Below are 25067 nucleotides of genomic sequence, written 5' to 3'. Positions count from 1 at the left end.
CTGTATCTTCCCTCCCACCCCCACCACTCCCCCAATCCTTCTAAACTCCATGAATACAAGCCCAGAGTCCTCATTTGCTCCTCACATGACAAGCCCCTCACCCCCGGGATCATGTTGTGAACCCCCTCTGGACCCCCTCCAAGGGCAGCACATCCCTCCTTCAATATAGGCCCAAACCTGCCCACAATGTTCCAAATGCGGTCTGACCAGAGCCTGATACAGCCTCAGCAGCCCATTCCTTCTAGCCCTCTTGAAATGAAGACTGACATTGCATCTGCCTTCCTAACTGCCAAATAGATTTAAATTAAGGGGAGGTAGGTATAGGACAGATGTTAGGGGTAGATTCTTTACTCAGCGAGTCGTGAGTTCATGGAATGCCCTGCCAGTAACAGTGGGGGACTCTCCCTCTTTATGGGCATTTAAACGGGCATTGGATAGGCATATGGAGGATAGTGGGCTAGTGTAGGTTAGGTGGGCTTGGATCGGCGCAGCATCGAGGGCCGAAGGGCCTGTACTGCGCTGTATTTTTCTATGGTCTATGTTCTATGAACCTGCATGTTAACCTGAGGAGAATCCTGAGCTGGGATTTGTAAGTCCCTTTGTGCTTCCGATTTCTGAAGGCAAACTCCCATTTAGAAAATAGTCTACACCTCTATTCTTCCTCATTATGTCCATAACCTCCCACGTTGCCACACTGCTCCGTCTGTGCCCACTCGCCTCGCCTGTCCAAGTCCTTGTACAGTCTCCCAGCTTCCTCAACACCACCTGCCCCTCTGTATATCTTTGTCTTATCTGCAAATGTAGCAACAATGCCCTCAGAATCTTCATTCAGATTGTTCATATATAATGTGAATAATTGCCAGAAATCAGATCATACCAAGTTACAGTCCAACAGGTCCATGTAACATTCACCTGATGAAGGGGCAGCGCTCCGAAAGCTTGTGATTTCAAATAAACCTGTTGGACCATAACCTGGTGTCGTCTCACTTCTGACCCCGCCCACCCCAGTCCAACACCGGCACCCCCACGCTGTGAATAGCTGTGGTTCCCATCGCCCCCGGTGGAACTCCTCGAGTCACCAGCTGTCATCCTGCAACAGCCCCTTATCCCCACCCACTGCCTTCCACCAATCCTCAAGTGAAGAAGGCTGCCAATACTATAAGCTGCCATTCATATCTTATTAATCCAGGTACAGACTTCTCAAGTAAATGAAGTCAATGCAAAGCGGTCCATGCCTTAACTGCAGTAAGACTTGAACAATACCCAGACTTGGTGTGTAAATGGTACATAACACACATGCCACATAATGACCAACTCAACAAGACAGAATCTTAACATTGTCCCTCAATATTCCATGGTATCACCATCACCATATCCCCCAGTATCAACAGCCAAGGGGTTACCATTGACCAGAAACTGCGGGGAGTAACTCCCCTCCTGACTCCCCAAAGCCTGTCCACCATCTACAAGGCACAGGTCAGGAGTGTGAGGGAATCCTCCCCACTTGCCCTGGATGGGGGCAGCTCCAACAACACTCAAGAAGCTCAGAACCATCCAGGACAAAGCAGCCGCTTGATTGGCACCACATCCACAAACACCCCCTCCCTCCCCCACCGATGCTCAGTAACAGCAGTGTGTACCATCTACAAGATGCACTGCAGAAATTCACCAAAGATCCTCACACACCACCTTTCAAAGTCATGACCACTTCCATCTAGAAGGACAAGGGTAGCAGATACATGGGAACACCACCCCCTGCAAGTTCCCCTCCCCATCCTGACTTGGAAATATATCGCCGTTCCTTCAGTGTGGCTGGGTCAGAATCCTGGAATTCCCTCCCTAAGGGCATTATGGGTCTACCCACAGCACATGGACTGCAGTCAGTCAAACAGGCAGCTCACTCCCACCTTCTCAAGGGGCTTGGACACAGAACAGTATAGCACAGGAACTGGCCCTTCGGCCCAGCTTATGTTGGCCCACCAACCATGATGTCAATCTAAAATAATCCCATCTGCCTGCCTTTATTCCCTTCTGGGAGGGGAACTTGCAGGCAATGGTCTTCCACTGCCCTTCTCCCAAAGGCAGCCTGACAGAGCAGACACCGAGAGGCTGTTTCCCCCTGACTGGTTTATCGGGGACAGAGTCTTGGTGATTGGCCTGATGGTTAATGGCAGGGATCGCTGGGTTGGGAGTCTGCCATTCCATGGGTGACTGTTGCTCAGGCTGAGACAGATGGATTATTGGTCAACCCAGGAACTGAGCAGCAGGTGAGGATGTTCAGGTAACGCAGAAAATAACAGAGAAGGCTGGTCTACTGATTCCTGTGTCTGAGATGGTCAATGTGAGGTCATCAGCAGTTCATGTGATGAAATCCACCAGGTTAGATCTGAACCAGAAATGGCCAACCCCAAACCAGAGGTCCACCGCTTTCTCCACAGTAAACCCGAAAGGAAAATATTTGGTTGGTATCTCACTCATCTCCTGAGCTTCCAAACTTAGACAGCCTCATTGATGTTGAGGGGACCCTGCTTTCTCCCTCAGTGCTGCAAGCCCTTAATGTACTTTAAGAATCTCTTTCAATTCTCCTTAACCTTATCCACATGGGCTCCTTTTTGCCCTCCTGATTTCCCTCTGAAGTGGACTCTTGTAACCTCCAGGGAATCACTTAATGACACATGCCTCCTTTCTCAAGCCTCAATATCTCTAACCATCTATTGTTCTCTACTCAGCCAGACCCAGTTCCTGAAGAAGGGCTTATCCGCGAAATGTTGACACGCCTGCTCCTCGGATGCTGCGCATTTCCAGCGCCACACTTTTTGACTCAAGTTCCTAACCATGCCCAGAGTTCATCTGCCTTACCTGTTAGGCCTCTTGCATCAGATTAACCCATCAGTCTTCCCCCATTTCCTGCCATGCTCATGCCCATCAAGTCTATTTGACGTATCCCCAGGTCGATTGCACCAATCTCGATCTCCTGTCTTTTCTCACTCCTGTTTTGGATTCCCCACCCCGACGCCCCCAGGCTGGTCTGAAGCCTCCTGGGTAGCACGAAGCAAACTTCCCCACAAGGACACACCCAACTCAAACCCGTCCACTCACCGCTGTCGACATCCTGGAGGCAAGGGTCATTTCCAAGTTGCCTTTCAGACCGACCAGAGCTGGAACTAGGATGAAGATCTCCGTGATAGTCTGGAATACTGCCCAGTGCTGCAGAGACCGGACAGGGAATAAGACTTTCAGTCATGGTGCATGTGAGAGGTACAAAGGCATTGAAAATACTCAGAGAGAAGTGCTGTGATAGGTGTAGCAATAAAAAGCATTTAGAGTCAGTTTGGCCCATCCAGTCCATGCTGACCATAATCCCCAAACTAAACTGGTCCCACCTGCCTGCTCCTGGTCCACATCTCTCCAAACCTTTTCTATTCGTGAACTTAACCAAATGTCTTTTAAACATTGGGACTGGCCGTATCCACCAGCGTCTCTGGCAGCTTGTTCCACACTTAGTTAAGGCAAGAATCAGGCCATCAGGAGGCCATTCGGCCCCTTGAGTAAGATCAGAGTGGTGCTGGAAAAGCACAGCAGTTCAGGCAGCATCTGAGGAGCAGGAAAACCAACGTTTCAGGCAAAAGCCCTTCATCAGGAATGAGGCTGAGAGCCTCGGGGGTGGAGAGATAAATGGGAGGGAGGTGGGGATGGGGGGGAGGGGGGGAGGTAACTGAGAGTGCAATAGGTAAGTGGAGGTAGGGGTAAAGGTGATAGGGCAGAGGGGAGGGTAGAGCGGATAGGTGGGAAGCCAGTAGGGGCCTGGTCTCCCCATAGTAGAGGAGACAGGAATGGGAGCAACGGTCAATGATATTGGCGGATGTGCAGGTAAAACGCTGATGGATGTGGAAGGCTCCTTTGGGGCCTTGGATGGAGGTGAGGGGGGAGGTGTGGGTACAGGTTTTACAGTTTCTGCGGTGGCAGGGGAAGGTGCCAGGATGGGAGGGTGGGTTTGTAGAGGGTGCGTGGACCTGACGAGAGTTGTGGAAGGATTGGTCTTTACAGAAAGTGGAGAGGGGAGGGGAGGAAAATATATTTCTGGTGGTGGGGTCCGTTTGTAGAATCGATGTTTCGGGCCCTTGACCCTATTCTGCCATCTTGGCCGATCTGACTGACTTCAAACACACATTCTCACCTATCCCCAGTAGCCTTTCACCCCTTGCTTTGTCAATATCTACCCCCTGCGCCCTTAAACACGTTCAAAGTCTCTGTATCCCTGTCTTTTCAGGAAGTGTTCCAAAGGCTCATCACTCTCTGAAAATGAAAATATTTCCTTATCTCTGTGACCCCCCCAGTTCGAGATTCTTCCTCGAAGAGAAACATTCCCGCCACACCTACCCAGTCAAAATCCATCAGGATTTTATATTTCCCAATTAAGTTTCCTCTTACCTTTCTAACCTCCAGGGGACCCAAGCTGAGTCTGCCTAAGCTCTCCTCATAACACAACCCAGCCGTTCTGGGGGGCTGACCCATTAAATCGTCTCCGAACGGCTTCCCGATGTTTTTCATGTCCTTCCTTAAATTAAGGAGACCAACACTGCACAAAATACCAACCAAAAGGACAGTGGATGCTGTAAATCAAAAACTGAAATTGCTGGAAAAACTCAGCAGGTCTGGCAGCATCTGTGAGAAAGAAATTAGAGTTAAATCAGAGAGACCTCAGAACCGATGGGTCACCAGACCCGAAATGTGAACTCTGATTTCTCTCACACAGATGCTGCCAGACCTGCTGAGCTTTTCCAGCTATTTCTGTTTTTGTTACTGTACACTGTACTCCAGGTATGGCCTACCCACTGCCCTGCACAACAGGAGCATTACCTCAGCTATTCTGTATTTAATTCCTCTCATGTAGAGAGGACAGCATGCTGCTCGTTGTCTTGTTTCCTTGCTAGACCAGCATACACACTCCTGCATTTCCCGGTCCCTCTGCAAGCTCTCAATAAGAGGCTCCCTTATTATTCATCCTTCCAAAAGGGACAGTTTCACACTATCCCACATTATAGCCCATTTTCTAATCATTGTGCATTCACCGAAGCCAGCTACCTGTAACTTTTTGTCATCTCCGATTCTCCTTGTTACAACTTTGCTGCCTACCTTTGAGTCATCAGAAAATGTGACAACCATCCAGATTCAACCCTTTCAGATGCCTTATGCAAATCTAATTATGGTACATCCACTGATTCCCAGTATTGGTTAAACATGATTTCCTGTTCACAAAACAATATTGACTCGCTGTATACCCTCGACTGTGTCGCCAAATACCAGACTAATGCCATTGACAAGTTCGCTGATGACACCACCATAGTCGATCCAATCTCAGATGGTGATGAAACAGACTACAGATGGGAGGTGGAAGACCTGGTGCACTGAGAACAACTGAGCTCCCGATGCCAGCAAAACCAAGGAACTCATTATTGACTTTCAGCAGGATGTTACTCATGACCCCCCCCCCCCCCCTACACACACACACACACAGAGGTGGAACGAGTGGACAGTGTCATGCTCCTGGGAGTGGTCATCCACAACAAGCTTTCTTGGACTCTTCATGTGGACGCACTGGTTACAAAGGTCCAACAATGTCTCTTCTTCCTCAGGCAGCTGAGGAAATTTGCCATGACGGTGAATACCCTTGCCAACTTTTATAGGTGTGCCATCGAGAGCATTCTGTCTGGATGTATCACTACCTGGTACGGCAACTGTACCATTCAAGATCAGAGACGGTTACAGAGAGTGGGGAACTCGGCCTGGACAATCACAAAGGCCAACCTCCCATCTACAGAATCCATCTCCCAGGCCCCACTGTCAAGGAAAGGCCGCCAGCATTCTCAAAGATCCATCCCACTCTGACAATGTTTTTCTACAACCTCTACCATCGGGGAGAAGGTACAGAAGCCTGAACACACGCACCAGACGGTTTCAAAACAGTTTATACCCACCTGTACCTGTGATTTGGGTTTTGCTGCTGTTTACCTGTTATTTACTTATTGATGCTACGTAATTCTGTGATCCGCCTGGATTGCTCACAAGACAAAGCTTTTCACTGTGCCTCGGTACACAGGACAATAAATTCAATTCAATTCAATTCAAACTCTACGTGATTACTCTGACCTTTGGAGTCAGTTAGTTCATGTGGTTGGACTCTGTGACACCAACACTGTGGGTTCATTCCCTACACCAGCTGAGGTTACTATGAAGGTCTCCGCTTCTCAGCCCGTCCCCTGATCGGAGACCCGGTGATCCCCTGGGTTAAAGCACCCCATAGTCCTCTGGGACAGTGGTGACATTACTGCATAGCTTCTAACAGCAACCTTACAGCGGGTGGTACAGCTAACTGGGCGGTAGCTTCCAGCTCTCTGTCTCACTCCCTCTTCCAAGAAAGGGGTTACATTCACTAGCTTCTGATCAGAAGGAATCCTTCCCAAACTTAAGGACTTTTGGAAAGGTTTGTGAAGGTTTGTAGCTCAGGTTGGGGTTTAGGTGTGGGTGTGTAGCTCAGGTTGAGGTTTAGGGTGTGGGTGTGTAGCTCAGGTTGGGGTTTAGGGTGTGGGTGTGTAGCTCAGGTTGGGGTTTAGGGTGTGGGTGTGTAGCTCAGGTTGGGTTTAGGGTGTGGTGTGTAGCTCAGGTTGGGGTTTAGGGTGTGGGTGTGTAGCTCAGGTTGAGGTTTAGGGTGTGGGTGTGTAGCTCAGGTTGGGGTTTAGGGTGTGGGTGTGTAGCTCAGGTTGGGGTTTAGGGTGTGGGTGTGTAGCTCAGGTTGAGGTTTAGGGTGTGGGTGTGTAGCTCAGGTTGGGGTTTAGGGTGTGGGTGTGTAGCTCAGGTTGGGTTTAGGGTGTGGGTGTGTAGCTCAGGTTGGGTTTAGGGTGTAGGTGTGTAGCTCAGGTTGGGGTTTAGGGTGTAGGTGTGTAGCTCAGGTTGGGGTTTAGGGTGGGGTGTGTAGCTCAGGTTGGGGTTTAGGTTGTGGGTGTGTAGCTCAGGTTGGGTTTAGGGTGTAGGTGTGTAGCTCAGGTTGAGGTTTAGGGTGTAGGTGTGTAGCTCAGGTTGGGGTTTAGGGTGTGGGTGTGTAGCTCAGGTTGGGGTTTAGGGTGTGGGTGTGTAGCTCAGGTTGGCGTTTAGGGTGTGGGTGTGTAGCTCAGGTTGGGGTTTAGGGTGTGGGTGTGTAGCTCAGGTTGGGTTTAGGGTGTAGGTGTGTAGCTCAGGTGGGGTTTAGGGTGTAGGTGTGTAGCTCAGGTTGGGTTTAGGGTGTGGTGTGTAGCTCAGGTTGGGGTTTAGGGTGTGGGTGTGTAGCTCAGGTTGGGGTTTAGGGTTGGGTGTGTAGCTCAGGTTGGGGTTTAGGGTGTGGGTTGTAGCTCAGGTTGGGGGTTAGGGTGTGGGTGTGTAGCTCAGGTGGGGGTTAGGGTGTAGGTGTGTAGCTCAGGTTGAGGTTTAGGGTGTAGGTGTGTAGCTCAGGTTGGGGTTTAGGTGTGGGTGTGTAGCTCAGGTTGGGGTTTAGGGTGTGGGTGTGTAGCTCAGGTTGGGGTTTAGGGTGTGGGTGTGTAGCTCAGGTTGGGGTTTAGGGTGTGTGTGTAGCTCAGGTTGGGGTTTAGGGTGTGGGTGTGTAGCTCAGGTTGGGGTTTAGGGTGTAGGTGTGTAGCTCAGGTTGGGGTTTAGGGTGTGGGTGTGTAGCTCAGGTTGGGGTTTAGGGTGTGGGTGTGTACCTCAGGTTGGGGTTTAGGGTGTGGGTGTGTAGCTCAGGTTGGGGTTTAGGGTGTGGTGTGTAGCTCAGGTTGGGGTTTAGAGTGTGGGTGTGTAGCTCAGGTTGGGGTTTAGGGTGTGGGTGTGTAGCTCAGGTTGGTGTTTAGGGTGTGGGTGTGTAGCTCAGGTTGGGTTAGGGTGTGGGTGTGTAGCTCAGGTTGGGGTTTAGGGTGTGGTGTGTAGCTCAGGTTGGGTTTAGGGTGTGGGTGTGTAGCTCAGGTTGGGGTTTAGGGTGTGGTGTGTAGCTCAGGTTGGGGTTTAGGGTGTAGGTTTGTAGCTCAGGTTGGGGTTTAGGGTGTAGGTGTGTAGCTCAGGTTGGGGTTTAGGGTGTAGGTGTGTAGCTCAGGTTGGGGTTTAGGGTGTGGGTGTGTAGCTCAGGTGGGGTTTAGGGTGTAGGTGTGTAGCTCAGGTTGGGGTTTAGGGTGTAGGTTTGTAGCTCAGGTTGGGGTTTAGGGTGTGGGTGTGTAGCTCAGGTTGGGGTTAGGGTGTGGGTTTGTAGCTCAGGTTGGGGTTTAGGGTGTAGGTGTGTAGCTCAGGTTGGGTTTAGGGTGTGGGTGTGTAGCTCAGGTTGGGGTTTAGGGTGTGGGTGTGTAGCTCACGTTGGGGTTTAGGGTGTAGGTTTGCTCGCTGAGCTGTAGGTTTGATATCCAGACGTTTCATTACCTGGCTAGGTAACATCATCAGTGGCGACCTCCAAGTGAAGCGAAGCTGTTGTCTCCTGCTTTCTATTTATATCTTTCTCCTGGATGGGGTTCCTGGGGTTTGTGGTGATGTCATTTCCTGTTTGTTTTCTGAGGGGTTGATAAATGGTATCTAGACATCATCACAAACCCCAGGAACCCCATCCAGGAGAAAGATATAAATAGAAAGCAGGAGACAACAGCTTCGCTTCACTTGGAGGTCGCCACTGATGATGTTACCTAGCCAGGTAATGAAACGTCTGGATATCAAACCTACAGCTCAGCGAGCAAACCTACACCCTAAACCCCAACCTGAGCTACAAACCTACACCCTAAACCTCAACCTGAGCTACACACCTACACCCTAAACCCCAACCTGAGCTACACACCCACACCCTAAACCTCAACCTGAGCTACACACCCACACCCTAAACCCCAACCTGAGCTACACACCCACACCCTAAACCCCAACCTGAGCTACACACCTACACCCTAAACCTCAACCTGAGCTACACACCCACACCCTAAACCCCAACCTGAGCTACACACCCACACACTAAACCTCAACCTGAGCTACACACCCACACCCTAAACCCCAACCTGAGCTACACACCCACACCCTAAACCCCAACCTGAGCTACACACCTACACCCTAAACCTCAACCTGAGCTACACACCCACACCCTAAACCACAACCTGAGCTACACACCTACACCCTAAACCCCAACCTGAGCTACACACCCACACCCTAAACCCCAACCTGAGCTACACACCCACACCCTAAACCCCAACCTGAGCTACACACCCACACCCTAAACCCCAACCTGAGCTACACACCCACACCCTAAACCCCAACCTGAGCTACACACCTACACCCTAAACCCCAACCTGAGCTACACACCCACACCCTAAACCTCAACCTGAGCTACACACCCACACCCTAAACCTCAACCTGAGCTACACACCTACACCCTAAACCCCAACCTGAGCTACACACCCACACCCTAAACCTCAACCTGAGCTACACACCCACACCCTAAACCCCAACCTGAGCTACACACCCACACCCTAAACCCCAACCTGAGCTACACACCCACACCCTAAACCCCAACCTGAGCCACACACCCACACCCTAAACCCCAACCTGAGCTACACACCTACACCCTAAATCCCAACCTGAGCTACACACCTACACCCTAAACCCCAACCTGAGCTACAAACCCACACCCTAAACCCCAACCTGAGCTACACACCTACACCCTAAACCTCAACCTGAGCTACACACCCACACCCTAAACTTTTGGCAAGTTAAGACCCAAATCAAGACCAAAGTCAATCTCACTAGCCACTTCCAGAATAGGTGATAAGTGACTGTGGATCATTGGTTTCCAAGTCTCTCCCCCACTGAGAGACTGACTGACGTCCTTCAGGGAAGGAATCTGCCATCCTTCCCCTGTCTGGCCTACATGTGACTCCTAACCCACGGCAATGTGATTGATTCTTAACTGGAGTGTGGTGCTGGAAAAGCACAGCATCCGAGGAGCAGGACAGTCGACATTTTGGGCAGGGGCTCTTCATCAGGATTCCTGATGTAGAACTTATGCCTGAGAAGTGGATTTTCCTGCTCCTTGGATGCTGCCTGACCTTCTGTGCATTTCCAGCACCACACTCTGTGACTCTGACCTCCAGCAACTGCATCCTCACTTTCCCCTAGATTCTTAACTGCCCTGGCCAGTGACATCCACACCTCGCGAATGATACAAGAATAAAAATGCTGGCCTAATCAGTGATGTCTTCATCCTGGGCAACAGATGCTGGTCCAGCCAGAGACCCCAGACACCAGGCAGCAATAGAAAAACGCTCAGCTTCAAACATTGGCCAATTAACTCAAAGGCCTAATGAACTAGGCCTCAGCCACCATGAGATGGGAATTTAGCAGAATAAACGTTCAGCGTTTTGGTCTTTTTTATTCACTCATAGGATTTATTGTCAGCATTTATTGTCTATCCCTGGTTGCCCTTGAGAAGGTGGGGGTGAGCTGCCTCGTTAAATGTTGTTATTTTCCACTTTTGCCATTAGTTTGTAAAGTTCTTGGTCCCAAAGGATCAAAGAGGACACCAGTTTCACCCCTAGCCCCCAGCCCACCTGGGGTGACATGGTGGCTCAATGGTTAGCACTGCTGCCTCACAGCGCCAGGGACCTGGGTTTGATTCCACCCTCGGGACAATAATCGGTGTGGAGTTTGCACATTCTCCCCGTGTCTGTGTGGGTTTCCTCCGGGTGCTCCGGTTTCCTCCCACACTCCAAAGGTGTGCAGGTCAGGTGAATTGGCCATGCTAAATTGCCCGTAGTGTTCAGGGATGTGTAGGTTAGTTGCATTAGTCAGAGGTAAATATAGGGTAAGGGAATGGGTCTGGGTGGGTTACTTTTCGGAGGGTCAGTGTGGACTTGTTGGGCTGAAGGGACTGTAGGGACTCTATGATTGACAAGCAGAAGGCTGGAAGAACACAGCATCAGGAAGTGGAGAAGTTAACATTTCAGGTGTGACCCTGCCTCAGGACTGAGAGCAGGGACACAGACAGAGTGAGAGAGAGGGGACAGTAAACAGGGGACACAGATACAACCACAGAGAGAGATAGAAAGAATGAGACGGGGGGGGGGAGAGATTAAACAGCACAACCTTTTCAAAAGCTTTATCGCTAATTGTCAGCTGACAAGAGCCACAATAGAAACCTCTTCTAATCCTATCAGCCTTGCTGAATACTTTCCATGCTCCCGCTATGGTGTAACATGCTTTAAATAGAAAGAAACTTGCAGCTAACAAATGGAAAATGCAACATATCTAACTGGGATGAAGAGTTGTAATTCCTGTGCAGAGAGACTGTCACCTCTGTTTGGTGTTTTGGGATTGGACTGGTCACATGACTCCAATATTCGATCATCCCAACCTGTCCATAAACCAGCAGAATAGTTACACCTTATTTTCTCTTCACATTATCTCTAATGCGATTTAAAAGCAGCAACTTGGGGGTCAGTTTGGTTAATTCTGTTGAAAATGGGCTAATCATCAACCTAAATAAAACCAAAAACTGTTGGAGAAATAGAGAACGAGTCGTAGCGTCGTAGAGTCAATTCCTGCAGTCTGTACCTGACAAATACTTCCTTCTTTTTCTTGACCAGTGCCTCCATTTAGAGTCATAGAGATGTACAGCACGGAAACAGACCCTTCGGTCCAACCCGTCCATGCCGACCAGATATCCCAACCCAATCTAGTCCCACCTGCCAGCACCCGGCCCATATCCCTCCAAACCCTTCCTATTCATATACCCATCCAGATGCCTTTTAAATGTTGTAATTGTACCAGCCTCCACCACATCCTCTGGCAGCTCATTCCATACACACACCATCCTCTGTGTGAAAAAGTTGCCCTTCGGTCTCTTTTATATCTTTCCCCTCACAACTTAAACCTATGCCTTCTAGTTCTGGACTCCCCCACCCCAGGGAAAAGACTTTGTCTATTTATCCTATCCATGCCCCTCATAATTTTATAAACCTCTATAAGGTCACCCCTCAGCCTCCGACCCTCCAGGGAAAACAGCCCCAGCCTGTTCAGCCTCTCCCTGTAGCTCAAACCCTCCAACCCTGGCAACATCCTTGTAAATCTTTTCTGAACCCTTTCAAGTTTCACAACATCTTTCCGATAGGAAGGAGACCAGAATTGCACGCAATATTCCAACAGTGGCCTAACCAATGCCCTGTACAGCCGCAACATGACCTCCCAACCCCTGTACTCAATACTCTGACCCATAAAGGAAAGCATACCAAACGCCTTCTTCACTATCCTATCTACCTGCGACTGAATTTTCAAGGAGTTATGAACCTGCACTCCAAGGTCTCTTTGTTCAGCAACACTCCCTAGGACCTTACTATTAAGTGTATAAGTCCTGCTAAGGTTTGAGCTGATGTTTTGAGACCTATTCTGAAGAACTAGACCCAAAACGTTAACTGATTTCTCTCGCCAAATGCTGCCAGACTTGCTGAGCTTTTCCAGCAATTCCTGTTATTGTTTGAGATTCCTGGCATCCTCAGCATAAGGCATGGCCAAAAGGAAGCCTGTGAAAACCCAATTTACAGCAAATACCTTTTAAAGGGACATTGTGAAGTGGGGAATATCGAAGCAGCAGGCGTTGGGAATAGGGTGAGGGGATTGGAGCAGTGAGAGGGTCTCACAGCCACTCCCTCTGTTCCAGACTTGGCGCACCCATCCATTTTGTTTCGTTTTTCTCTCAATGTTTCGTTTTTATTTTTCTGCCTCTCACTTCCAGAGGACAGTGCAGCTGCACTGGGCACACACTCACTCAACACTCGCTTTGTTTCTTAGTTTCATTCCTCAGCAACAACCCCCCCACACCCATCCCCATGTCACCATCCTCCACTCCCCCGTCTCTCGGACCCTCCTCGTCTCACCCTCCTACCCCCTTCCCTTGGCACCTACACCTTCCATTTTGCTGTTTCCCTGGTCCCTGAGGGGGGGGGAGACCTGGCCATCCCCCTGCCAATACCCGCTCACCCACCCACACAGTCCCTGCCCCACCACCACACACCCACACCCACACACACACACCCATTCACTCCCCCCCCCACACACACATACCCTCACACACAGACATACACCCATTCCCCCCACCACACACACCCTCACACACACAGACACACCCATTCACTCCCCACCCACACACACAGACATATACCCATTCCCCCCACCACACACACACACACACACATCCTCTCACACACACACCCTCACATAGACACACACACATTCATTCCCCCCACCACACACATCCTCTCTCTCACACACACACACACGCACCCTACCACACAGACACACACAACGCATTCACCCCCCTCTCCACACACACACACACACACACATACCCTCACACAGACATACACCCATTCCCCCCCCCCACACACACACATACACCCATTCCCCCCCACACACACACATACCCTCACACAGACATACACCCATTCCCCCCCACACACACACCCTCACACAGACACACACATACCCTCACATAGACACACACACATCCACTCCCTCCACCACACACACACCCTCACACAGACACACACATCCATTCCCCCCACCACACACACACACACCCTCACACAGACACACACACACCCTCTCTCACACGCACACACACACACCCTCACACAGACACACACACATCCATACCCCCACCACACACACACACTCACACACACACACACCCTCACACAGACACACACCCTCACACAGACACACACCCTCACACACGCGCACACACACCCTCATACAAACACACACCCACACACAGATACACACAGACATCCATTCCCACCACACACACACACACACACACACTCTCACACACCCAAACCCTCAATCTCACTCTAGGCTTGCTCCCTCCTGCTTTGCATTCCTCGTTGTGATGTTGATGGGATCTTGCTGTGTGTTTCCTACACCGTCTAGGTAGACCAACCCCCTTGTCTGATGTCCTCCAGTGGCTGCACTGGGACATCCTGGGGGGGGCGGATTTGGAGGGTCTTCGTGTGGAAGGCGCTACATCAATGCAAGTCCCCATTGAGGGAACCTGTATGAGACAGAAAAAAGGAGCACGTCCCGCGATCGCGGCCACTCGGCCCCTTGAGCCACTCCACCCCGACACCAACCCCCCCCCCCCACCCCGTTACCATAACCTCAAAGTCCCACCCTCTAACACATATTCTCTACTCAGCACTTTCCAACAACAACTCCAGCACGCACTCCCCACCTTGACCCCCACTGTGGGTGTGGGGGGTTGTGGGGGTGGTCTGTGGGGGTGGGGGTGCAGGCTGGGGCGTGTGGGGTGTGAAGGGATGGGCTGTGGGGGTAGGCTATGGGTGTGGAGGTGGGCGGGTCGTGGGGTGTGTGTATGGGATGTGGATGTGGGGATTGTGTGAGGGGTGGGAGGTTTGTGGAGGGAGTGTGGGTGGGGGAGTGTGTGTCTGTGTGTGAGGGTGTGGGTGGGGGTGTGTGTGCGGGTATGTGTGGGATGGGGATGGGCTGTGGGGGTGTGGGTGGGTTGTGTGAGGGAGTGTGTGAGGGTGTGTGTGAGAGGGTGTGTGTGTGGGGGGGTGAGGGTGTGTGTGAGGGTGTGTGTGTGAGTGTGTGTGTGAGAGGGTGTGTGTGTGGGGGGGTGAGGGTGTGTGTGTGAGTGTGTGTGTGTGAGGGTGTGTGTGTGTGGGGGTGAGGGTGTGTGTGTGAGGGTGTGTGTGTGTGTGAGTGTGAGTGAGTGTGTGTGAGGGTGTGTGTGAGGGTGTGGGTAGGGTGTGTGTGTGGGGGTATGTGTGGGATGGGGATGGGCGTGTGTGAGGGTGTGTGTGGGGGTGTGTGTGGGGGTGTGTGTGAGAGGGTGTGTGAGGGTGTGTGAGGGTGTGTGTGTGTGTGAGTGTGAGGGAGGGTGTGTGAGGGTGTGTGTGAGGGTGTGAGGGTGTGTGTGTGAGGGTGTGTGTGTGTGTGAGTGTGAGGGTGTGTGTGTGAGTGTGTGTGAGGGTGTGTGTGTGGGGGGATGAGGGTGTGTGTGTGAGGGTGTGTGAGTGTGAGGGTGTGTGTGTGTGAGTGTGAGGGAGGGTGTGTGAGGGTGTGTGTGAGGGTGTGGGTAGGGTGTGTGTGTGGGGGTATGTGTGGGATGGGGATGGGCGTGTGTGAGGGTGTGTGTGGGGGTGTGTGTGTGAGTGTGAGGGTGTGTGTGAGGGTGTGTGTGGGTGTGTGTGAGGGTGTGTGTGGGTGTGTGTGTGTGAGTGTGAGGGTGTGTGTGAGGGTGTGTGTGTGGGGGTGTGTGGGGGTGTGTGTGTGAGTGTGAGGGTGTGTGTGTGAGGGTGTGTGTGTGAGTGTGAGGGTGTGTGTGGGTGTGTGTGAGGGTGTGTGTGTGAGTGTGAGGGTGTGTGTGGGGGTGTGTGGGGGGTGTGTGTGTGGGTGTGTGTGGGGGGGTGTGTGTGTGTGTGTGAGGGTGTGTGTGAGTGTGTGTGTGAGGGTGTGTGTGTGGGTGTGTGTGTGTGTGTGAGGGTGTGTGTGAGGGTGTGTGTGTGTGTGTGTGGGTGTGTGTGAGGGTGTGAGTGTGAGGGTGTGTGTGTGAGGTGTGTGTGAGGGTGTGTGTGGTGGTGTGTGAGTGTGAGGGTGTGAGTGTGAGGGTGTGAGTGTGGGTGTGTGTGGGTGTGTGTGTGGGGGTGTGTGTGTGTGTGGGGGTGTGTGTGAGTGTGTGTGAGGGTGTGTGTGTGAGGGTGTGTGTGAGGGTGTGTGTGGGGTGTGTGTGAGTGTGAGGGTGTGAGTGTGAGGGTGTGTGTGAGGGTGTGTGTGAGTGTGAGGGTGTGTGTGTGAGGGTGTGTGTGTGAGTGTGAGGGTGTGTGTGAGGGTGTGTGTGTGTGTGTGAGGGTGTGTGTGAGGGTGTGTGTGAGGGTGTGTGTGAGTGTGAGTGTGAGGGTGTGTGTGAGGGGGTGTGTGTGAGGGTGTGTGTGTGAGTGTGAGGGTGTGAGTGTGAGGGTGTGTGTGGGGTGTGTGTGTGGGGTGTGTGTGTGAGTGTGAGGGTGTGTGTGAGGGTGTGTGTGGGGGTGTGTGTGTGTGTGTGGGTGTGTGTGTGAGTGTGTGTGTGAGGGTGTGTGTGTGAGGGTGTGTGTGTGAGTGTGAGGGTGTGTGTGAGGGTGTGTGTGTGAGGGTGTGTGTGTGAGTGTGAGGGTGTGTGTGAGTGTGTGTGTGAGGGTGTGTGTGAGGGTGTGTGTGAGTGTGTGTGTGTGTGTGTGAGGTGTGTGTGTGAGGGTGTGTGTGTGAGTGTGAGGGTGTGTGTGAGTGTGAGGGTGAGGGTGTGTGTGAGGGTGTGTGTGAGTGTGTGTGTGAGGGTGTGTGTGGGGGGGTGAGCTCTCACCTGGACCGTATCCATGACGATTCCCGCAGCGACTAGGCCGAGGCCTGACACCAGGAAGGGGAGTATGGCCTGGGCAGCGATGGAGCTCCCGGACTCAGGCCACACGCCGCGGGGATACCGGGCCTGGCGACACCGGAAACGCCGCAGCTTGTTCCCCACGCTCCAGAACTCCAGCTCCACCCGGGTCACCACCATCGCACCCCCCCACCCTCACCCTGTCACCCCTCACCGCCAACACCCACCGCCCATCACTCACCCACCAACACAGGAGAGGGCTGTCCCACTCAAACACTACCCCCTCGCCGGCAGTGGGGGTGGGGGTCAGGGGGAGGGTGTGGGAGGGGGTGGTGGTGATGGGTGAGGGGGATGAGGCTCTCTACACCATCTCCCCCCCGGGGGGGAGGGGTGAGGGGTCAGACACAGGGGTCTCCGCTCCGGGAGGGAGAGGGATCCGGGGTCACTCCAACAAGGGGTGAGGGGGGGGGGGGGGGGGGGGCGGGGGGGGGGGGCGCGGCGGGGTGGGGAGGGGTCAGTCCGTGCCGGTCCGGACGATCAGAGTGTCCGGAGGGAGCGCGGAGCCGGAGTCTGCCCGATCCATCCCGGAATGTCACTGGGGGAATCCGTCAGGAATGATGGGTCACATTGTCCGGGAGCCGGGCTGTGGGGGTGAGGGGGGGCTGTGGGGGGTGGGGGTGACGATGGTGAATAAATCTGTCTCCCTGTCGGGATCCCTGTCCGACTGGATCCTGCTCTCTCCCTCTCTCTGTTTGACTGAGCCACACTCTCTCTCTCTCTCTCTCTGGGAATTTTCCGGCTCCTTCCCGAAATGCTGCCACCTCATGACAGAGTCAGCACCTGCCCGGCCCGGACCGGTAGCACTTGCAGCTGCTCCTCCCCTCCCCCACATCCCCTCCCCCTCCCCTCCCCCTCCACTCCCCCACCCCCTTCTCCCTGGACACTCTCCACCCCTCCCCCTCTCCTCCCAATACTCCTCCCCTCCTCCATTCACTCACTCCCCTCCCTCACCCCTCTCCTCCCATCCTCCCCACCCCTACCCCCTGCACCCACCCCTCTCCTTATGACATTCATCCCTTCCCCCACTCTCTCCTCACCCTCTCCCCCAACAATCCTCCTCCCTCCCCCTCCCTTACCCCTCTCCTTCCATCCTCCCCCTCTTTTCCTCTCCCACACCTTCCCCATCCCTCACCCCTCTCCTCCACTCCAACACCCTCCCTTCTCCCCCACTCCTCTCCTTCCCTCCCACTCTCACACTCCCCCTTCCCCTTCCCTTACCCCTCTCCTCTACTCCTCCACCACCTGTCCAAACACCACTCCTTCCTCCCCCCTCCACTTCTCTCCTCTCCTCCCTTCCCAGCCCCACCTCCCTCCACCCCACACCTGTCCACCCTGAGGTGAATTGACAGGTGGGGGTAACTGGGGGGAGACTGAGGAGTGGGGGGTTCAAAGAAACATGGGGAGGGGGGGTGGGGCTGGGTAACCAAGAGGACAGTGGAAATCCAAGGAGGGGGGTGTCTCAGACTCTGAGGCGACATTGAGGAAGGACATGGGACATTGAGGGAGGGAAAGGGACATTGAGGAAGAGAGAGATATATCAAAGGAGGGAGAGGGATATCGAGGAAAGGGATTTCGAGGGATTTTGAGGGAGAGAGAGGAACATTGAGGGATATCAAAGGAGGGAGAGGCATATCGAGGGATGGAGAGGATTATCGAGGGAGGGAGGGATATTGAGGGAGGGAGAGGGATATCGAGGGAGGGAGAGGAATGTTGAGTGATGGAGAGGGATATGCAGGGAGGGATTTCGAGGAAGGAAGAGGGATTTTGAGGAAGGGAGAAGGATAGACAGAGGGAGCGGGATATCAAGGAATTTCACAGGAGGGAATGGGATATTGAGGGAGGGAGATGGATATCATGGGAGCGTGAGGGATATCGAGGAAGCGAGTGGGATTTTGAGGGAGGGAGAGGGTTACTGAGAGATTTCGAGGGAGGGAGTGGGACATTGAGGGAGGGAGAGGGGCATTGAGGGAGGGGGATATCGAGGAAGGGAGTGGAATATTGAGGGAGGAGGTGGGACATTGAGGGAGCGAGTGGAATATCAAGGGACGGAGCGGGGTATCGAGGAAGGGGACATCAAGGGAGGGGGATGTCTAGCCTCCCTGTCACGGGGAGAGGTTGGTTGTGTTTTCGCTCTATCTTTCTCTCCTCTTCGCTGTTCCCTTCCACCCTCTGGCCCCCTCCTCTCCTCGATGTACCACTTCTTGTCCCTCTCCTACCTACATCCTATTTCCCCACTCTCCACCTCCCCTGAATGATCCCTGCCCCCTCCTCCTGCCCTGCCCTCCCTCCACTCTCTGGGCATTTGTTGGTTGGAAAATTCTTTCCTGCAGAGCATGGGGTTGGGGTAGCGGGAGCAAGAGACCAGGAACGACCCTGGAAGGGGTGAAGACAATTACCCCGAGAGCCACTGACCTGAACAATACTGAGCACGATGCCAGCCAGTACCATGCCTTGCCCAGCAAGCAGGAAGGGCACTACCACCTGAGCACAGATATCCAAACCCGATTCTTCCTTCAGTTCCACCAGGGCCACCTTCTCCCTCGGCCGATCCTCAGCTAGTGCTGCTGCCATGGGTGTGGGCTTCTCATCCTCCGCGTTGTCCTCTACCCTCCCTCGCAGCCTCTGCTCGGCACGTCCTCCATCCCTCGGCCCTTGCTCAGTTCCCCTTCTGCGGACCTTCCCTTCATCCATCCTTGACCTTGAACAGGGAACGAGGGGATAAAAACCAGAATCGGGTCAGGTCGGCGCAACGTTGTGGGCCGAAGGGCCTGCACTGTGCTTTAATGTTCTACGTTTTAAGGCACTAGATCGAAAAGTGCGGGTTGTCCGAGAGATGCACAGAGAGCTGTTTTCGATTGTATGACCAGCCTGCCATAACCTACACAGAGTGGCAGTAATTAGATCCCGTCTAGCAGGCAGCCAGCACGGGGAGGGAGGGGCGAATGGCCATGCTGTGTGCTGTTCAAGAGCAGGCAGGCAGCAGGATTCATTCAAAAGCATCATGTTCGGACACTGTCTCCGTTACCACGGCCACCCAGACAGTCTCTCCTCACCCCAAGGGGAAACCTAACCAAACCCCAGAGAGCTGGTGGGAGAGGGGGTCGTGTGTGGGGAGCTCACTCCCAAAGGGACTGGGTGAGGGGAATAATTTCATTCCTTTATCATGGGAAAGGAGAAAGTGAGGACTGCAGATGCTGGAGATCAGAGCTGAAAATGTGTTGCTGGAAAAGCGCAGCAGGTCAGGCAGCATCCAAGGGACAGGAGAGTCGACGTTTCAGGCATAAGTCCTTCTTCAGACTCATGCCCGGAACGTCGATTCTCCTGCTCCTTGGATGCTGCCTGACCTGCTGCGCTTTTCCAGCAACACATTTTCAGCTCGAATCATGGGAAAGGGCAGGAATGTTGGATCAACCATGAGCCTGTTGAATGGCACAGCAGGCTCGAGGGGCCAAATGGCCCCCTCCTGTTCGTGTTTCCTATGATCCCAAAACCCACCCAATGGTCCTGCTGAATCTGCCTCCCGTTTGCAGACAGTGCACTCCACACCCTCTCCACTGGCTGGGTGAGGACGATGGTGAGGGAGTATTGCACCAGTATTCCCAGCCAGCACTCTCAGAACGCAGCTCAAACCCCAGCACAGCGACCGGTGCTACGGAAATTCAGTTTCTACGGCTGGAACAGAAAGCCGGTCTCAGTAACAGTGACTACAACACTATCATCGATTTGTCAGGAAAACCCCAATATAGGGAAGGAAACAGCCATCCTTACCTGGTCTGGGCCTACACGTGACTCCAGACCCCACAGCAACGGGGTTGACTCTTAACTGCTCACGGGGGCAATTAGGGATGGGTAATCAATGCTGGGCCCGGATCCTGAGAATGAATTTAAGAAGATCCTCAGACAGCACATTCCAAACAGGACCCTGATTTCAGGAGCAGTTAGGGGGTGGCTGCTAAATCCTGGTCCAGCTGGGGATGAACCCCATCCACTGAAGGAATGATGCCTGAGGGACATCAATGGGCCTCAGGACATTGCAGAGGGATTCCCCAGGCATCATTAGATTACTTACAGTGTGGAAACAGGCCCTTCGGCCCAACAAGTCCACACCGACCCGCCGAAGCACAACCCACCCATACCCCTACATATACCCCTTACCTAACACTACGGGCAATTTAGCATGGCCAATTCACCTGACCCGCACATCTTTGGGCTGTGGGAGGAAACCGGAGCATCCGGAGGAAACCCACACAGACACGGGGAGAACGTATCATGTTAAAGAGGGAAAGATGAGTCAATATGCATCACTCATCTGGAACCCTGTACTCCGGGATTACGTGATCCTCCATAGGCTGGGCTTCCTTCACTGGAACATGCTGCCTTTCAGAAAGGTGGGCACAAAGTACTCTGGGGTGTCCCCAGACCTCCCAGTAGGCGCTAGGGAAATGCAAGTCCTCAAAGGGGTTTAGAGCTGAACATGTGTTGCTGGAAAGGCGCAGCAGGTCAGGCAGCATCCAGGGAGCAGGAGAGTTTCAGCATGAGCCCTTGTTCAACTCACCCCCGGGGCAGATACTCTCAGGGTCATTCCTTTCACATTCTGAATGGTCGCATTGCACTTTGTTGTTGGGTGGGTCGGGGCTGGAGGGGGGAGCTGAATCCCCACCCTGTACACACCCGGGAGGGGTGGGGGGGGGGTTAATTAGCCTCAGTTCCCTGGGTTTTATAGGATGGGAGGGAGTCTCTGCCCAGATCCCGATCCTGGGGCTCGCTTTCCAGCAGCAACCTGCGATGCCTCTCCCAGTGGAACAGCTCGCCGTGAGAGGGGTGGGGAGGGGTGTGGATCAAATACAGGAACGGGCCGGGGACCAATAACAACAGACAAGCAAACACCGGGTCAGGGACGGGGGTCTATTCAACTCCGGACACTTTGAGAAAACTTTTTCGAAACTTAGGGAAAAGTTTGTCCGGCAGCAAGTTCCGGGACAGCACCCGCCCCTTCCGCCTCCTGCTCATCAATCTAATCATTCCTACAACAATGCATCCCCACAAACCCACAGCAATCCTGCAGCAATGCAGCTCCACAATCCCACAGCAATCCTGTTACAATGCAGGTCAACAAACCCACAGCAATCCTGCAACAATGCAGCTCCACAATCCCACAGCAATCCTGCAGCAATGCAGCTCCACAATCCCACAGCAATCCTGTTACAATGCAGGTCAACAAACCCACAGCAATCCTGCAACAATGCAGCTCCACAAACCCACAGCAATCCTGCAACAATGCAGCTCCACAATCCCACAGCAATCCTGCAACAATGCAGCTCCACAATCCCACAGCAATCCTGTTACAATGCAGGTCAACAAACCCACAGCAATCCTGCAACAATGCAGCTCCACAAACCCACAGCAATCCCGCAGCAATGCAGCTCCACAAACCCACAACAGTCCTGGAACAATGCAGCTCAACAAACCCGCAGCAATCCTGCAACAATGCAGCTCCTCAAACCCACAGCAATCCTGCAGCAATGCAGCTCGACAAACCCACAGCAATGCTGCAACAATGCAGCTCCACAAACCCACAGCAATCCTGCAACAATGCAGCTCCACAAACCCACAGCAAACCGACAACAATGCAGCTCCACGCACCCACAGCAATCCTGCAACAATGCACCTCCACAAACCCACAGCAATTCTCCAACAATGCAATTACACAAACCCACATCAATCCTGTAACAATGCAGCTTCGCAAACACACTGCAATCCTGTAACAATGCAGCTTCGCAAACACACTGTAATCCTGCAGCAATGCACTACCCCAAACCCACAGCAATCCTGTAACAACGCGCTCCACAAACCCACAGCAATCCCGTACCAATGCAACTCCAAATCCCACAGCACTCCTGTAACAATGCACCTCCACAAACCCACAGCAATCCTGCAACAATGCAGCTCCAAAACCCCACAACAATCATGCAGCAATGCAGCTCCACAATCCCACAGCAATCCTGTTACAATGCAGGTCAACAAACCCACAGCAATCCTGCAAAAATGCAGCCCCACAAACCCACAGCAAACCTGCAACAATGCACCTCCGCAATCCCACAGCAATCCCGCAGCAATGCAGCTCCACAAACCCACAGCAATCGTATAACAATGCAGCTCCACAAACCCGCAGCAATCCTGCAACAATGCAGCTCCTCAAACCCACAGCAATCCTGCAACAATGCAGCTCCACAAACCCACAGCAATCCTGTAACAATGCAGCTCCACAAACCCACAGAAATCCTGCAACAATGCACCTCCACAAACCCACAGCAATCCTGTAACAATGCACCTCCACAACCCCACATCAATCCTGTAACAATGCAGCTTCACAAACCCACAGCAATCCTGTAACAATGCAGCTTCGCAAACACACTGCAATCCTGCAACAATGCACTACCCCAAACCCACAGCAATCCTGTAACAATGCGCTCCACAAACCCACAGCAATCCCGTACCAATGCAACTCCAAAACCCACAGCACTCTTGTAACAATGCACCTCCACAAACCCACAGCAATCCTGAGACAATGCATCTCCAAAACCCCACAGCAATCCTGCAACAATGCACCTCCACAATCCCACAGCAATCCTGCAACAATGCACCTCCACAATCCCACAGCAATCCTGCAACAATGCAGTTCCATAAACCCACAGCAATCCGGCAACAATGCAGCTCCACAAACCCACAGCAATTCTGCAGCAATGCAGCTCCACAAACCCACAGCAATCGTATAACAATGCAGCTCCACAAACCCACAGCAATGCTGCAACAATGCAGCTCCACAAACCCACAGCAATCCTGCAACAATGCACCTCCACAAACCCACAGCAATCCTGCAACAATGCAGCTCCACACACCCACAGCAATCCTGCAACAATGCAGCTCCAAAACCCCACAGCAATCCTGCAACAATGCACCTCCACAAACCCACAGCAATCCTGCAACAATACACCACCACACACCCACAGCAATCCTGTAACAATGCAGCTCCAAAACCCACAGCAATCCTGCAACAATGCAGCTCCAAAAACCAACAGCAATCCCGCAGCGATGCAGCTCCACAAAGCCACAGCAATCCTGCAACAATGCAGTTCCACAAAGCCACAGCAATCCTGCAACAATGCAGCTCCAAACCCCACAGCAATCCTGCAACAATGCAGCTCCACAATCACACAGCAAACCTGCAACAATGCAGTTCCATAAACCCACAGCATTCTTATAACAATGCAGTTCCATAAACCCACAGCAATCCTGCAACAATGCAGCTCCATAAACCTACAGCAATCCTGCAACAATGCACCTCCACACACCCACAGCAATCCTGCAACAATGCAGTTCCACAAACCCACAGCAATCCCGCAGCAATGCAGCTCCACAAACCCACAGCAATCCTGTAACAATGTAGCTCCACAAACCCACAGCAATCCTGCAACAATGCAGCTCCAAAAACCGACAGCAATCCCGCAGCGATGCAGCTCCACAAAGCCACAGCAATCCTGCAACGATGCAGTTCCACAAACCTACAGCAATCCTGGAACAATGCAGCTCCACAAACCCACAGCATGTGCTGGAACAATGCACCTCCACAAACCCACAGCAATCCTGGAACAATGCAGCTCCACAAACCCACAGCAATCCCGCAGCAATGCAGCTCCACACACCCACAGCAATCCTGCAACAATGCAGCTCCAAAACCCCACAGCAATCCCGCAACAATGCAGCTCCACAAACCCACAGCAAACCGGCAACAATGCACCTCTGCCATCCCACAGCAATCCCGCAACATTGCAGCTCCACAAACCCACAGCAATCCTGCAACAATGCAGCTCCACAAACCCACAGCAATCCTGTCACAATGTAGCCCCACAAACCCACAGCAATCCTGCAACAATGCACTTCCACAAACCCACAGCAATCCTGCAACAATGCACCTCCACAAACCCACAGCAATCCTGCAACAATGCAGCTCCAAACACCCACAGCAATTCTCCAACAATGCTGCATCACAAACCTACAGCAATCCTCTAACAATGCAGCTCCGCCATCCCACAGCAATCCCGCAACAATGCAGCTCCACAAACTACAGCAATCCTGCAACATTGCAGCTCCAAACACCCGCAGCAATCCCGCAGCAATTCAGCTCCACACACCCACAGCAATCCTGCAACAATGCACCACCACAGACACACAGCAAGTCTGCAACAATGCAGCTCCACAAACCCACAGCAATCCTGCAACAATGCACCTCCATAATCCCACAGCAATCCGGCAACAATGCAGCTCCATAAACCCACAGCAATCCCGCAGCAATGCACCTCCACAACCCCACAGCAATCCTGCAACAATGCACCTCCACAAACCCACAGCAATCCTGGAACAATGCACCTCCACAAACCCACAGCAATCCTGGAACAATGCAGCTCCACAAACCTACAGCAATCCAGCAACAATGCAGCTCCACAAACCCACAGCAATCCTGTAACAATGCACCTCCACAACCCCACATCAATCCTGTAACAATGCAGCTTCACAAACCCACAGCAATCCTGTA

General features: G+C 52.8%; 1 protein-coding gene across 1 annotated transcript in view; it reads right to left on the bottom strand.

Moving 5' to 3' along the window:
- The window catches only part of LOC132812704 (solute carrier family 41 member 2-like), a 28858-nt gene extending 8286 nt beyond the window's left edge, over nucleotides 1-20572 (bottom strand). The window contains exons 1-3 of the mRNA XM_060822995.1: nucleotides 20243-20572; nucleotides 18887-19172; nucleotides 3100-3207 (exon numbers count right to left, since the gene is read on the bottom strand). Of these exons, the coding sequence (XP_060678978.1) occupies nucleotides 3100-3207; nucleotides 18887-19165 (387 nt within the window). The 5' untranslated portion in view covers nucleotides 19166-19172; nucleotides 20243-20572. The remainder of the gene's footprint in view (nucleotides 1-3099; nucleotides 3208-18886; nucleotides 19173-20242) is intronic.
- Between the last annotated feature and the right edge of the window lie 4495 nt (nucleotides 20573-25067).

Source organism: Hemiscyllium ocellatum, unplaced genomic scaffold, assembly GCF_020745735.1.
Source record: "Hemiscyllium ocellatum isolate sHemOce1 unplaced genomic scaffold, sHemOce1.pat.X.cur. scaffold_2921_pat_ctg1, whole genome shotgun sequence".
In the NCBI taxonomy this organism is placed as follows: domain Eukaryota; kingdom Metazoa; phylum Chordata; class Chondrichthyes; order Orectolobiformes; family Hemiscylliidae; genus Hemiscyllium; species Hemiscyllium ocellatum.
Note: the sequence above shows the minus strand (reverse complement) of the source record. Positions and strands in the feature narration are given on the sequence as shown.